At 38.0% G+C, this 12,092-nt stretch overlaps 1 protein-coding gene across 1 annotated transcript; it reads right to left on the bottom strand.

The window, feature by feature from the left end:
• Positions 1–1,722: 1,722 nt before the first annotated feature.
• Positions 1,723–9,114, bottom strand: LOC120635769 (cholesterol 7-desaturase nvd). The gene is made up of 8 exons (XM_039906922.1): positions 8,899–9,114; positions 8,160–8,340; positions 6,161–6,346; positions 4,305–4,477; positions 3,731–3,836; positions 3,382–3,506; positions 2,480–2,650; positions 1,723–1,887 (listed from the first exon to the last, which is right to left on the bottom strand). Exons 1-8 carry the CDS (start codon positions 9,112–9,114, stop codon positions 1,723–1,725), a joined length of 1,323 nt encoding a protein of 440 aa, XP_039762856.1.
• Between the last annotated feature and the right edge of the window lie 2,978 nt (positions 9,115–12,092).

The raw sequence follows: 12,092 nt of genomic DNA, 5'->3' as shown, positions 1-12,092 counted from the left end.
TTTTTTCTTTGTTTTTTTGTTCTTTCATCTATCTCTATGCCCAATGTTCTACTTCTTATAAAAGGAATACCAAAACATCTCCTCAATACATATCCTGGCACTTTCTGTAGCTCAATTTTAATTTTTATACTACATAAATAAATCCCTTACTAAACGTTTGAATAGTTACGCAGTGTTTTGTCACGCTCTGACATTTGAAAGGTGTCAAGTGAAGTGTGAGAAAACAAAAAGGAAATAACGAAACATCTCCTCACTACGTATGCTACCCTGGTACTTTCCGTAGGTCAACCTTAATTTTTATAGCATAACTAACTCCCTTATCAATAGCGTCCTAACGTCGGAATAGCTATATAGAGTTTTGACACGCTCCATCATTTGAATGGTTGAAGTTTGACAAAAAAACTGAGTAACTATTCCGATGTAACGCCACGATTAATAAAGAGGTTAACCTTAGTAAGTTAATGCAAGAGTGTGTTTATTAAACAAGCTTTCGTATTTATAATATTAAATAAATTTATAATCTATATCTATACTAATATATAAATCTATAGAGTTTTTTACGGTTGTTCCGTTAAAACTATGTATTAAACTTTAAGTACATCCGATTGAATTTGAATTTTGCATCCATGTAGAGGATACGATGACTTAATGGATAGGCTAACTTTTTTATAAGTGTTAAATCTCCGAAGTGTATAGCGGGAGCGTTAATCATTAGAAAAAATTATAAAAAACTAAATTTTGAATTTTAACTCTTTTAGACATGAAATTTGGACAGAATTTTTTTGGGCTATGTTACGAGCAAACAAGAATGTATTGAATGAAGTTTAAATCACAAATTCGGTTACGTGGGTGCTAATGAAAAAAAAATGAAAATTTTATACTAAAATTCCCACAGACTTAAATTTTAATAAAAGTTTCATGTTTGTTAAATTAAGGTCACTTACTATCAGATTTCGAAAAATTTTAACCCTAGAGGAGGTTGTGGGGGCGTTAAAATTATTTATATAATTATAATTGTTGATAACATCCTAATGGTTTTTTTATAGTAATAAATGATGGACCAAGCTGTGGTAACCTAATGGTTAGTGAAAAACCATAATTTGTTACATAAACAGTATGAATGCCATGCAAGGAACACATCCTATTACACCCTTCGGACTGGAACGCAGCTTAGCAGCTTAAATAGGCATGGGGGTAGTAGGGACTTCCCTGGACAAGCTTTGCCACAAAATGCTTTAATAGGTACTACTACTAAAACTTTAAGTGCGGAAGACTCTATGTAAAATTTGCTGTCGATAATTTCAACTAATTATCTATAATTTCCAAATAATACTGGTTGCCTCTGGAAGTAGGAGGGATATCTTTAGGGCTAAAACACATATCTATATATATATAAATGTTATGTTGGATTGTTCTTCAAAAGCACAAAAAGTTCTGCAATGATCGGGCTGAAATTTTTTAATACGCTATATAATACGCGTCAAGGATTGTTTGTATCTATTTTTCTTAACCATTCAATCACAATGTGCCACAGCGAAGCGTGGCAGGGTACAACTAGTTTTTACTATTAAATAAGTTTATAATATTGATATTGTTTAGTAAGGATAATTAGGAACAATGAGATGTACTGCATACTAGACCAGTCAGGAACGAAGTCTATGGCACAAAAGTGGTCACGAGCGTGACATATCGTCTTAGAATTCCTTTGTTTGGTTTGCTCATCTACCAGTCTAAAGGGTTTTGCATCGCGTCCCTTACAGATATACTGTTCTCGCTGTAAAACTGGCTGAACCAAGACCTGAAGGTGCGGATTGTTTTATCACTTTTGGCGTAAGCGGGCGAGCTGACGTAGCGCTTGTTGTTCCATATTGCGACGTCCCTCTCGAACTGAAACAAAGCGATAGATAGGTTATAAGATAGATCCAGCTCTTAATTTATTGGTATGCAAAGGCAGATTTATTGCCAAAGCAATCACTTCCAGACAACCCTTGGGGAAGGTATACTAATATACTATAGGTATTACTAAATGAGCACGAAGCGTGCTAAGTAACACACACAAAAACTATAAGGGTCACAGCAATGGATGGATTGAGCCCCCATCGGGGACACGTGTATCTGTTTCCCTAAAGCTATCTAGGCCTCTGAACGGCGCGTTCCCGAATGGTGCGCTGTAGCACGGTAAAGTACACTCAGAGGGGAAGGGGGAGGGGGGGAGGAGATGAGCTACCTCAGGGGCGATAGTAATATCATTAAAAACAGCATGGCTCAGGAAGAGTACATTTGTTCGGAGAGCCATGGCCTGCAGGAGGGGCCGCTAGTCACCGGGGTCTCTAATGGGGACATGTGTACCTACCTGTTTTGCTTCCAGTAAGACCAGTGCAGCTGCAAGCGGCGCGTTGTAACGCGGGGAGTACACTCGGTGAAACATCCTCTGCGGAAGAGGGTCACCGGGGTCTCTAATGGGGACATGTGTACCTACCTGTTTTGCTTCCAGTAAGACCAGCGCAGCTCCAAGCGGCGCGTTGTAACGAGGGGAGTACACTCTGTGAACCACCCTCTGCAGTAGGGGCCCTAGCGGGGTCACGGACTGCAGAACCATCATGGGCCCCAACGGGGACATGAAGCTTAGCCTCACATGAGCTGGTCCGATCTGGAAGGCCGTAAATAAAGTTGAAAATGTCACGAAGATGAAGACGAAAAACTTCAAGTAATACAAACCTATACTTAAACAAATAAACAAAAAAATATATATGCATGTAAAGACGCCCTTATTGCTGCAAGCAATCTTCGCTGTTAAAATTTACATAAACATGCATGGCATGACGACGTTAACGAAGAATTCCTAAAATATTGTATTTATAGCATAATATACGATTCATGCATGAAAAACTTATTATCTTATTTATATTCCAAATTATATTGGTATTTATTTTCCACAAATAAAACTGCAAAATCTTGATGAATTCAAATTTACTCGTATGACAAAACAACATTTTGTTTATACACAACAACAAACAATTTTACAAAATAATATTAAATATAATAATATTTAATATTAATTATAAATATAATAATATTTAATATTAATTATCATTTTGTGAATAATTTTGTACCGTGAATTTTGTAATTTCAAACTACAAGTTTTTTGTTATGAATACGCTAACAAAGTCACATGATTTTAATTTTGCATGTGATGTTAAGGCTGTATCAATGACGTCAGTGAGCTGTATCTAATTTCTTTCAGTAAAAACTATGGCAGTGGTTTACTCATAAACTATTGAGTTTTTGGTCTCACAGATAAGTCTCAGAGACAGTACATATTGAAACTTGAAAGCATGTGCAGTATTATTTCGGTTTTCATTTACACGTTGTATAGCTTACTTGATTAACTGTAACTTTGAGGGGGAAAACATCCACGTTCAGGATGAGATACCGCTGCGAGATTTGGATGTTAGCCACGTGGTGCTCATCGCCTTTCTTCCACTCCGCACCCCAGGTGTGATGACCTGACAAATTAAAAGTTAATAACATCAAATTCTAAATTCATAACTCCTCATTCATGTAGTCAGTAGACAGCTTTGAAATTTGGTTGTCACCTATGCTATGGAAAAGGACATGTACCTTCTATACCGATCTCTCGACTAGTGGTAGGATTAAAAATTGTTAACGAACGAAGCTTTCATTATTATTTCATTTCAATATTTCTACTAATTAGTAATTAGATGGTTACCTATTAAATGATTCAGGAACGGATATTTCTGGCCGAGGTCAGAGAACATAGAAACAGTGTGAACTGCGTTAAGGTGTGCAACATCTGCACCGTTCTCTGGAATCTCCTGTAATAAAAAGATCAGACGTTTTCAGGGGTTCATAATATATGTTCATATGCCTACATAATTGTAAGGATGGTGATAACTTCGAGGGTTCCAAACGCGCCCTGGTCTAAGAAGAGCCCACAACAAACTTAGCCGGGTATTTTTTTTTGTTATCACCATCTCACAGTAAATTAATATTAAGCTATGAAGTTAGAGCAATTCACATCCAAGCTTTTTTGTAGTTTTAGTAGCATTATAATTGGACTTTTCAGTAAGCTTACGTTTTTTTAAAACTTTGAACTTATTGCGAGACATTGCTCTTGAATGAAAATGAACGAGTTTATTTTTGCTTCTAATATTTATATTGTTACAGTCCATTTTCTTTTTAAATTTTGTTATATTTTTATGGACGCACTTGACGCTTCCTACGCTACGTTCCTAGTATTAAGGTTCTTTGTAACATTACTATGGTGCTCTTATCAAAATCACCTGTATATGAGCATTGACCAGAAACTCATTCCGGCCTCTGTACCCCCAATTCTTGAGTTCCTCAGACTCTTCCACGGTCCAAAGGGGGGGTTCTCCGTCCACGTGGTACCAGATCCACACTGAGCCGTCTACCTCCATAGCGTGGTAGGTCTTGATGGATATTCCCTTCGGAACTGGAATAGAGTTTACCCTTTTTTTAAATCCCTTACGACAATACAGACATCGCCATCTAGCCCCAAAGTAAGCGTAGCTTGTTTTATAGGTACTAAGATAGCTGATGAATATTTTTTATGAATGTTATACACATTAATACTTATAATATACAGATAAACACTCAGACGCTAAAAAACATTCATGTTCATCACACAATCATATTTCCATTTATGGGCAACGAACCCACGGCCTTAGATGCAGAAAGCAGGGTCGCTGCCCACTGCGCCAACTGTCTGTCAAAAGGACTGAAGTATTTCCCGAACGGATGACCCTTTAATTTTGTGTTTTATTAGTTTTAAAGGTGAATTAATTAGTCGGGAGTGTCTTAACTCATGTTTAATGAAAATCGGTCCAAGATGGCAACCGCGCCGCCACATAATGGCGGATTATATATTTTTTCACAACTACCTCAATATGTGTATCAAATGACATAGCTTGACAAGTAGAATAATTTTAACTTTATGCAATGGATTAATTTCGAATTTGGCGGATTGGTGGATTCCACACACCTTTGAGAACATTATGTAGAACTCTCAGGCCACTCCTCACGATGTTTTCCTTCACCTTCGAAGCAAGTGATATTTTTAATTACTTTAAACATGTACACATAACTTAAAAAAGTCAGAGGTGTTCGTGGGATTCGAATTCGGCCGAAAGTAAAGTCGATCTCCTACCCACTGCGCTATCACCGCTTCATTCATATATTAAGAACTAGCTGTTGCCCGCGACTTCGTCTGCGTTTGAATTTGTTTTTTGATGTGGCATTCAATTAAGTTGTTGTTCTAAAAAAGTTTAAAGTATTCAGTATCGCTACGCCTTAAATGAGGGGTTTGCTCCGCTGAGGAGTTCTGTCCTCTATCTCCAACCGCATTCATCAGATCTACACAAAATTTGGGCAAATTGAAACACATATTATAACCTCTATATTACAAAAATAATTATTTAAATCGGTTATAATTTGTCGGAGTTATGGTGTGAAATCGTCAAACACTTTCATCCCCTCTCCCAAAGGAACCAAGCTTAATTTCGGGATAAAAAATATTCTATATGACTTCTAACACCGCGTGAAAGCGTAACAAACAAACTTACATTGTCATTTATAATATAAGTAGGGATTACATAGTAATATTTGACTGAGCAAGACCTTAATAACCTTGGTGGTAATACCCTATGAACAGCAACATTTCGCAGGGCATGCAAGCAGTAGCGTGCACTTCATACAAGCACATAAGCACGGTGGTACTTCCCCGGACGAGCTATAAGCTCTACTGCTGCTAAGAATAGAAGAGCTACTCACCCGAAGAACTCTCAGGCATACACTCCTTACGATGTTTTTCACCGTCGAAGCAAGTGATATTTATAATGACTTTGAACGCACATAACTGAAAAAAGTATGAGGTTTGTGCTGGCAGTGGCGTGCATAGGGTTTTTGGCTAGGGTATGCATAAAGCAGGTACATGGCATAAAATGGAAAAATTCCCCTCAAATACGAGTGCTATAAAATAATTTGGGTATGCAGTGCTTTTGTGCATGTATGAAGTGCACGCCACTGCGTGCTGGGATTCTAATTCGGCCCCCCGAAAGTAAAGTCGATCTCCTACCCACTCCTATCTACTGCTGCTAAGAATAGAAGAGCTACTCACCCGACTCCATGCCAGGTATGCTGACACAAGCGCCGTTGTCCCCAAACCTCCACTGGTGGAAGGGGCACTCTATGCAGTTCCCGCAGACGGTGCCCCCGATACCAAGGTTCGCTCCCAGGTGGGGACAATACGCGTCCACTATCCGCGCTTTACCGTCCTCCCCTCTATATACGCAGAGATTAAGACCTAAAAAAAAAATATCATCAGCATTATCATATCAAACCATTACCGGTCCACTCCAGGGCACGGGTCTCCTGGCCCAGTGCGAACATTATATAGAACTCTCAGGCATGCAGGTTTCCTCACGATATTTTCTTTAACCGCTCGAGCAAGTGATATTTTAATTACTTAAAACGCTCGTTACTTAAAGTCGAGCTCCTTCTATCGTACACCAATGAGCACTGGGCCAGCATGGTGGAATACGGCCTAAACTCTTCTCATTCTTCTTCTTTTGACGGCCGACTGGCGCAGTGGGCAGCGACCCTGCTTTCTGAGTCCAAAACCGTGGGTTCGATTGCCACAACTGGAAAATGTTTATGTGATGAGCACAAGTGTTTTCAGTCTCTGGGTGTTTATATGTATTTTCTAAGTATTTATGTATATATAATTCATAAAAATATTCATCAGTCATCTTAGTACCCATAACACAAGCTACGCTTACTTTGGGGCTAAAAAAAAATTATAAGAAAAAACATCCACCCTCCGCTTGCGGGGCTTTTGAATGCCCAAGCAACCTGCGGTCAGGGCTCCAGAGTGAGGAACCTCCTCACAATACGCGCCGTTTCAAGGACTACTGCCTTCTGTATCCGACCCTTGATCCAACAACCAAGCGAAAGCTTCTTTAGATGTTTGATGAGTGTTTGCTTTTCGCGAGAAGACCTTTGACTGAAACGACGCTCGGAACCCGATTAGGAGTATGGCTACCATGCTCCCAAAGAGGTTAGTCCGCTTCCATCTTAGACTCCAGCATCACTTACTGCCAGTCAAGAGCTAACTAATGTTGTAGAATAAAAAAAAAAGTGTGTGCGTGTAACCATTACGCGCGATTGAAACAAAACTTTTATAATTTATTGATGAAAGAGTAAAATGTTACTGAGACTCCGCCAATTTATTTGATATGCACCATTTCATTTTATATTCTATTCAAAATTAATTTGTTAAATAGAATAATTGAGAGTAGAAAATTGAAAGTTAGATCAGAACATGTCATTGAATATTATAGAATCGCAATCATCAAAATTAAGCTTAATTTGCTATACTCCGCGAAAAGCAGGAGAATCTGTGTGGTGTAATTTATAATTTCTTCAATCCTTATACCCCACACCAAACAGATCTTCGGCAATATACCCGGTTTCGCTCCGAAACCGGAGCATCATCAGGAGATGTTGACTTTACAATGAATAATTGTTGTCATTGTAAAGTCAACATCTCCTGATGATGCTCCGGTTTCGGAGCGAAACGTGCGTAGAGGGTATATTGCCGAAGATCTGTTTGGTGTGGGGTATAAGGATTGAAGAAATTATAAATTACACCACACAGATTCTCCTGCTTTTCGCGGAGTATAGCAAATTAAGCTTAATTTTGATAATATATCATGGATTTCCGCAAAGTAACGCCTGCTTCTATCTAATCTAATCTAAATATAATATCTAATAGAATCGCAATCGTCAGAAAATTTATTAATAATTTATTTATTACAAAAGTAATATTTAGTATACAAAAGTAATACAAGTATATTTAGACATTTTCAAAAAAACTTTGCAATTTAATTTTTTTTTTTTTAAACCGTCTGAAATCCGTTTGAAATGATATTTGCCACTAGCTGGCGTATATGTCAAGAAGCGTGGAGTATATGACATATAGTAACGACCAATCAAAATCATTATTTTTAAAAAGCGGAAACTACACAGACGTCTGACGTAAGCGTTACCTCTGTCAGAAGAAATCTGAGCTACTCCCTAGTCGCGCCTAAAGAAGTTTTACTTCAAAAAAATCTTACCCAAAGCATCAATAGGAACTACGGCTCCTACATCCAAGTCCCGGCTCTCCACCAGGGAGAACCAACCATTAGGGTATGGAGGGGGTAGCTTACTGCCAAACTTGCGGTTGCTCTGGGCCCGGATCATGTGGAGGGAGCGGTCCTTTTTAGGTAGATGCTGGAAACCTGTTTCTGATAACTCCTGGAAACGAGAACAAGCGGTGAATCTTGACGATCTTCCTGAGATAAGCACTAGGCCTAAGAAGTTGGTGGCTCAATTTGACATTTTTTTCTGGATAGGTCTGGTAAAAGGCTTCGGCCGTGGCCAATAACCTACCCATCGAGGGAGACGTGCTCTCAAACATTCCGTACGAATACGAAAAATCTGCATAATGTTCTCAAAGGTATGTGGAGTCCACCAATCCGCACTGGGCCAGCGTGGTGGCCTACGGCCTTAACCCCTTCTCATTGTGGGAGGTGACCCGTGCCCTGTAGTGGCCCGGTAATGGGTTGATATGATGATGATGACAAGTATAGCATCGGGGTCCCAAGGTGCTGGAATGAAGACCTCGTACCGGTAAACGCAGCGTTGGTAGACCGGAGGTGGACGGATGACATCTAGCAAGACGCAAGGCTCCGCTGGAACCAAACGGCACAAGACCGTGATATATGGGACTCCCTGCAAATACCTGTGTCCAGCAGTGGACTCCAACTGATTGGGACTATGATAATAAAATTAAAAAAAACAAAACAAACTCACCCGTCTATAAAACACGGGACTCCAATATGACTTGTAGATAATAAATAAAAACAAAATTAGGACTACACATAAAAAAATAACTTTTGAATGACAACTTATATACATTAAGCACATTTTGATTAGATTCATTGTAGCGTTTGTGATAAATTGTTCATCGAAGTTTGCTTTCGCGTCGTGACAGTGTTGCTCGGTCTTCAAAATGAATTCTACCGCCATTTTGTTTTTTTTATCTGTAACAAAAATTAAAGTTTTATTTTATTATTTTAGCTTAGTTTTCATGATGCAAGGATGGAATGTTACCAGGATTTGCTTATTGCTCTCCTTTTACACGATTTATATTAGCTTCACCTCTATGTATGTTTGTAACCGACTCCAGAATCGACGGGAACACATATCTACCTTTATCGGTGGCAGAAACAATTTGCAAGTATTATATTATTTCATAAACTTTTGGTATTAAGTAGTCCGGCTTACTTGTGTGTGTAAATCTTATATCTTAAAACGAGCAATTCTTGTATATATATAATTGGAATCTCGGAATCGGCTCCAACGATTTTCATGAAATTTAGTATACCTACAGGGGGTTTCGGGGGCTATAAATCGATCTAGCTAGCATTCATTTTTAGAAAATGTAATTTTATTTGTGTTATCGGCTGCACCAAATCGGTAATAATCAACTTGGTGCAGACGAAGTTGCACGGGTCAGCTAGTATAAAATTATTTTTAGTGTGAAGTTAGTCTGTGTATACTGTACATAATAATTTATTGTTATCATTATTAATTCTCGTAAAACACATTAGGTTGATTGCTCCTTAGTCTGCCCCTGTGTTTATTTCTGACGACGGCTGAACGGATTTGGATGAAATTTGGCACGCCTTTACAACAACCTTAAAATAGGCAACCTTAAGTAGTTTCAGAGGGGAAAATTTAAAATTGTTTACAAGCTAAGCCATAACATAAATAAAAAAAAATAATAAATATACTACGACAATACACACATTGCCAACTAGCCCCAAAGTATAGTATGTACAGTAGCTTGTGTTATAGGTACTAAGATAGCTGATGAATATTTTTTTATGATTATAATACACATAAATACTTATAATATACAGATAAACACCCAGACACTGAAAAACATTTATGTTCATCACACAAACATTTTCCAGCTGTGTGAATCGAATCCACGACCTTGGTCTCAGAAAGCAGGGTCGCTGCCCACTGCGCCACTCGGCCGTCTTGTTCTTTCTATACCGATCTCTCAAATAGTTCGCATGGTAAGATTTACGAGCCGCGGGCATATAGCTCTGAAACTATCTGCCCGCGGCACATGATCTTTCTATACCGATCTCTCAAATAGTTCGCGTGCAGTGGCGTGCACAGAGGGTATGCACAGGGTATGCAGATGATATAAAATAAAGAAAATCTTATACGAGTTATAAATACTTAATGGTAGGCTTTTTATTACTCTCAAAATGCCTATCCTTAAGTTTTTTGTAACTCGTACTGGAGAATTTCTTAATTTTATATCATCTGCATACCCTGTGCACGCCACTGTTCGCGTGGTAAAATTAAGAATTTATATATAAATGCTGTCGTGTGTATGAGTATATTAATTTAAATTATGTGCGTCAAACAAAAATATAAATTTCGCGACACTTCCATATTAAATACGTTATAGCTGAAACGCAAAACTGTAGCCATTTTTCTCTGTAACAGCCCAACCGATAAAACTTTAAATTCACATTTTTTATTTCTTTTTGGAAGTCCACACAGACGAAGTCGCGGGCAGAAGCTAGTAATAAAATAAAAAGATTTTGACTTTGACATAGTTGTATTGCTTACCTTTACGTTCTCAATTTTCTCGGTCTCCGAACTTCTAAATAGTGTCCAGCTAATTTCGAGATATAAAACTATGCTAAATTAAGTTAACACGTGCTGTGCGAATCGTAATATTAAATAGGGTCGCGTAATACGAACCGGGAAGGCGCTGGTAACCCGATATCGTGACATACTTGTAAATAATGTGATGCTAAGCATTCATAGAAAATAGTGAATGTTTCTAGGAAATAGCAGAGGGTATTAAAAAGGTGGGATTTCCGATGTATTACTTTTGCTCGCAATCTTCGTCGTGGGAATCCTTTTATCTAGGATAAGACGTAGCTTGCGTTACTTTGCATCCGTTCAACTAATTCTATCTATATCTATCTATACTTATAATAACAATGTAACGAGTAGATTTCAATATCATATATTAGTAGGAAGGTACGGTACGCACGCATTCGTGTCCCATATGTCTTGCGACTTGCTATTATTTGTGAAGAGTTATGTCCTTTATCTCCGACAATATTTATTAGATTTTTATTAAAATAAGACAATAGATGCTTCATAGTACATGTTTGACGGCCGATTGGCGCAATGGGCAGCGACCCTGCTTTCTGAGTCAAGGCTGTGGGTTCGATTCCCACAACTGGAAAATGTTTGTGTGATGAACATGAATGTTTTTCAGTGTCTGGGTGTTTATTTGTATATTATAAGTATTTATGTTTATTATCCATAAAAAAATATTTATCAACCATCTTAGTACCCATAACTAGATGGCGATGTGTTTAGTGTCGTAGTATATTTATTTATATTTATATAGTATATACTTTCAAATAAAAAAGAATAATTAAAATCGGTTTAAATTTAACGGATTTATATTAATTTTCATCCCATTTCCGGGAGGAAACTTATTGAGTATCCTATATGTTGACGCGGAATATCAGCTACCACTATACCAAATTTTATTTAAATCCGTTCAGTAGTTTTCACGTGATGCCCGGACAGACAGACAGAAAGACAGACAAAAACTAAATAAAAATCTGTTTTGGACTCAGTATCGATTATAAAGCATCCCCCGGTAAATATTTTCAAAATGTACAGAAATCTTCCAGTTACAGTTTTATTATAAGTATAGATAAGATAATAGTATTATTACCAGGACAGCATACGTATGGAGGAGATCTTTCGGTAGTAACAAGTAGAACAGTACAGGTGACCATGGGAATACGGGTACGAATGCATTCTTGCACCATAAAACTTGGTGTTATCGCTGAATACAACTTTAGCGGTGAAGTATATAGATTATGATTGCCCTTTACCAACCAAAACTGCATCATCACGTATAAACAGGTGAGATTGCAGTCCCGGGCTAA

This window comes from Pararge aegeria, chromosome 27 (assembly GCF_905163445.1).
Source record: "Pararge aegeria chromosome 27, ilParAegt1.1, whole genome shotgun sequence".
NCBI classification, from domain to species: Eukaryota; Metazoa; Arthropoda; class Insecta; order Lepidoptera; family Nymphalidae; genus Pararge; species Pararge aegeria.
This window is presented reverse-complemented; position numbering and strand designations above follow the sequence as displayed.

Excerpts from the sequence above, each read along its gene's own strand:
- LOC120635769 (XM_039906922.1), bottom strand. The coding sequence starts at position 9,114 with ATGGCGGTAGAATTCATTTTGAAGACCGAGCAACACTGTCACGACGCG. Across the intron at positions 3,507-3,730 it reads GTTCCTGAATCATTTAATAG|GTCATCACACCTGGGGTGCG; the intron begins GTAACCATCTAA and ends TTAATTTGTCAG. Across the intron at positions 1,888-2,479 it reads TCTTACTGGAAGCAAAACAG|TTCGAGAGGGACGTCGCAAT; the intron begins GTAGGTACACAT and ends GCTTTGTTTCAG.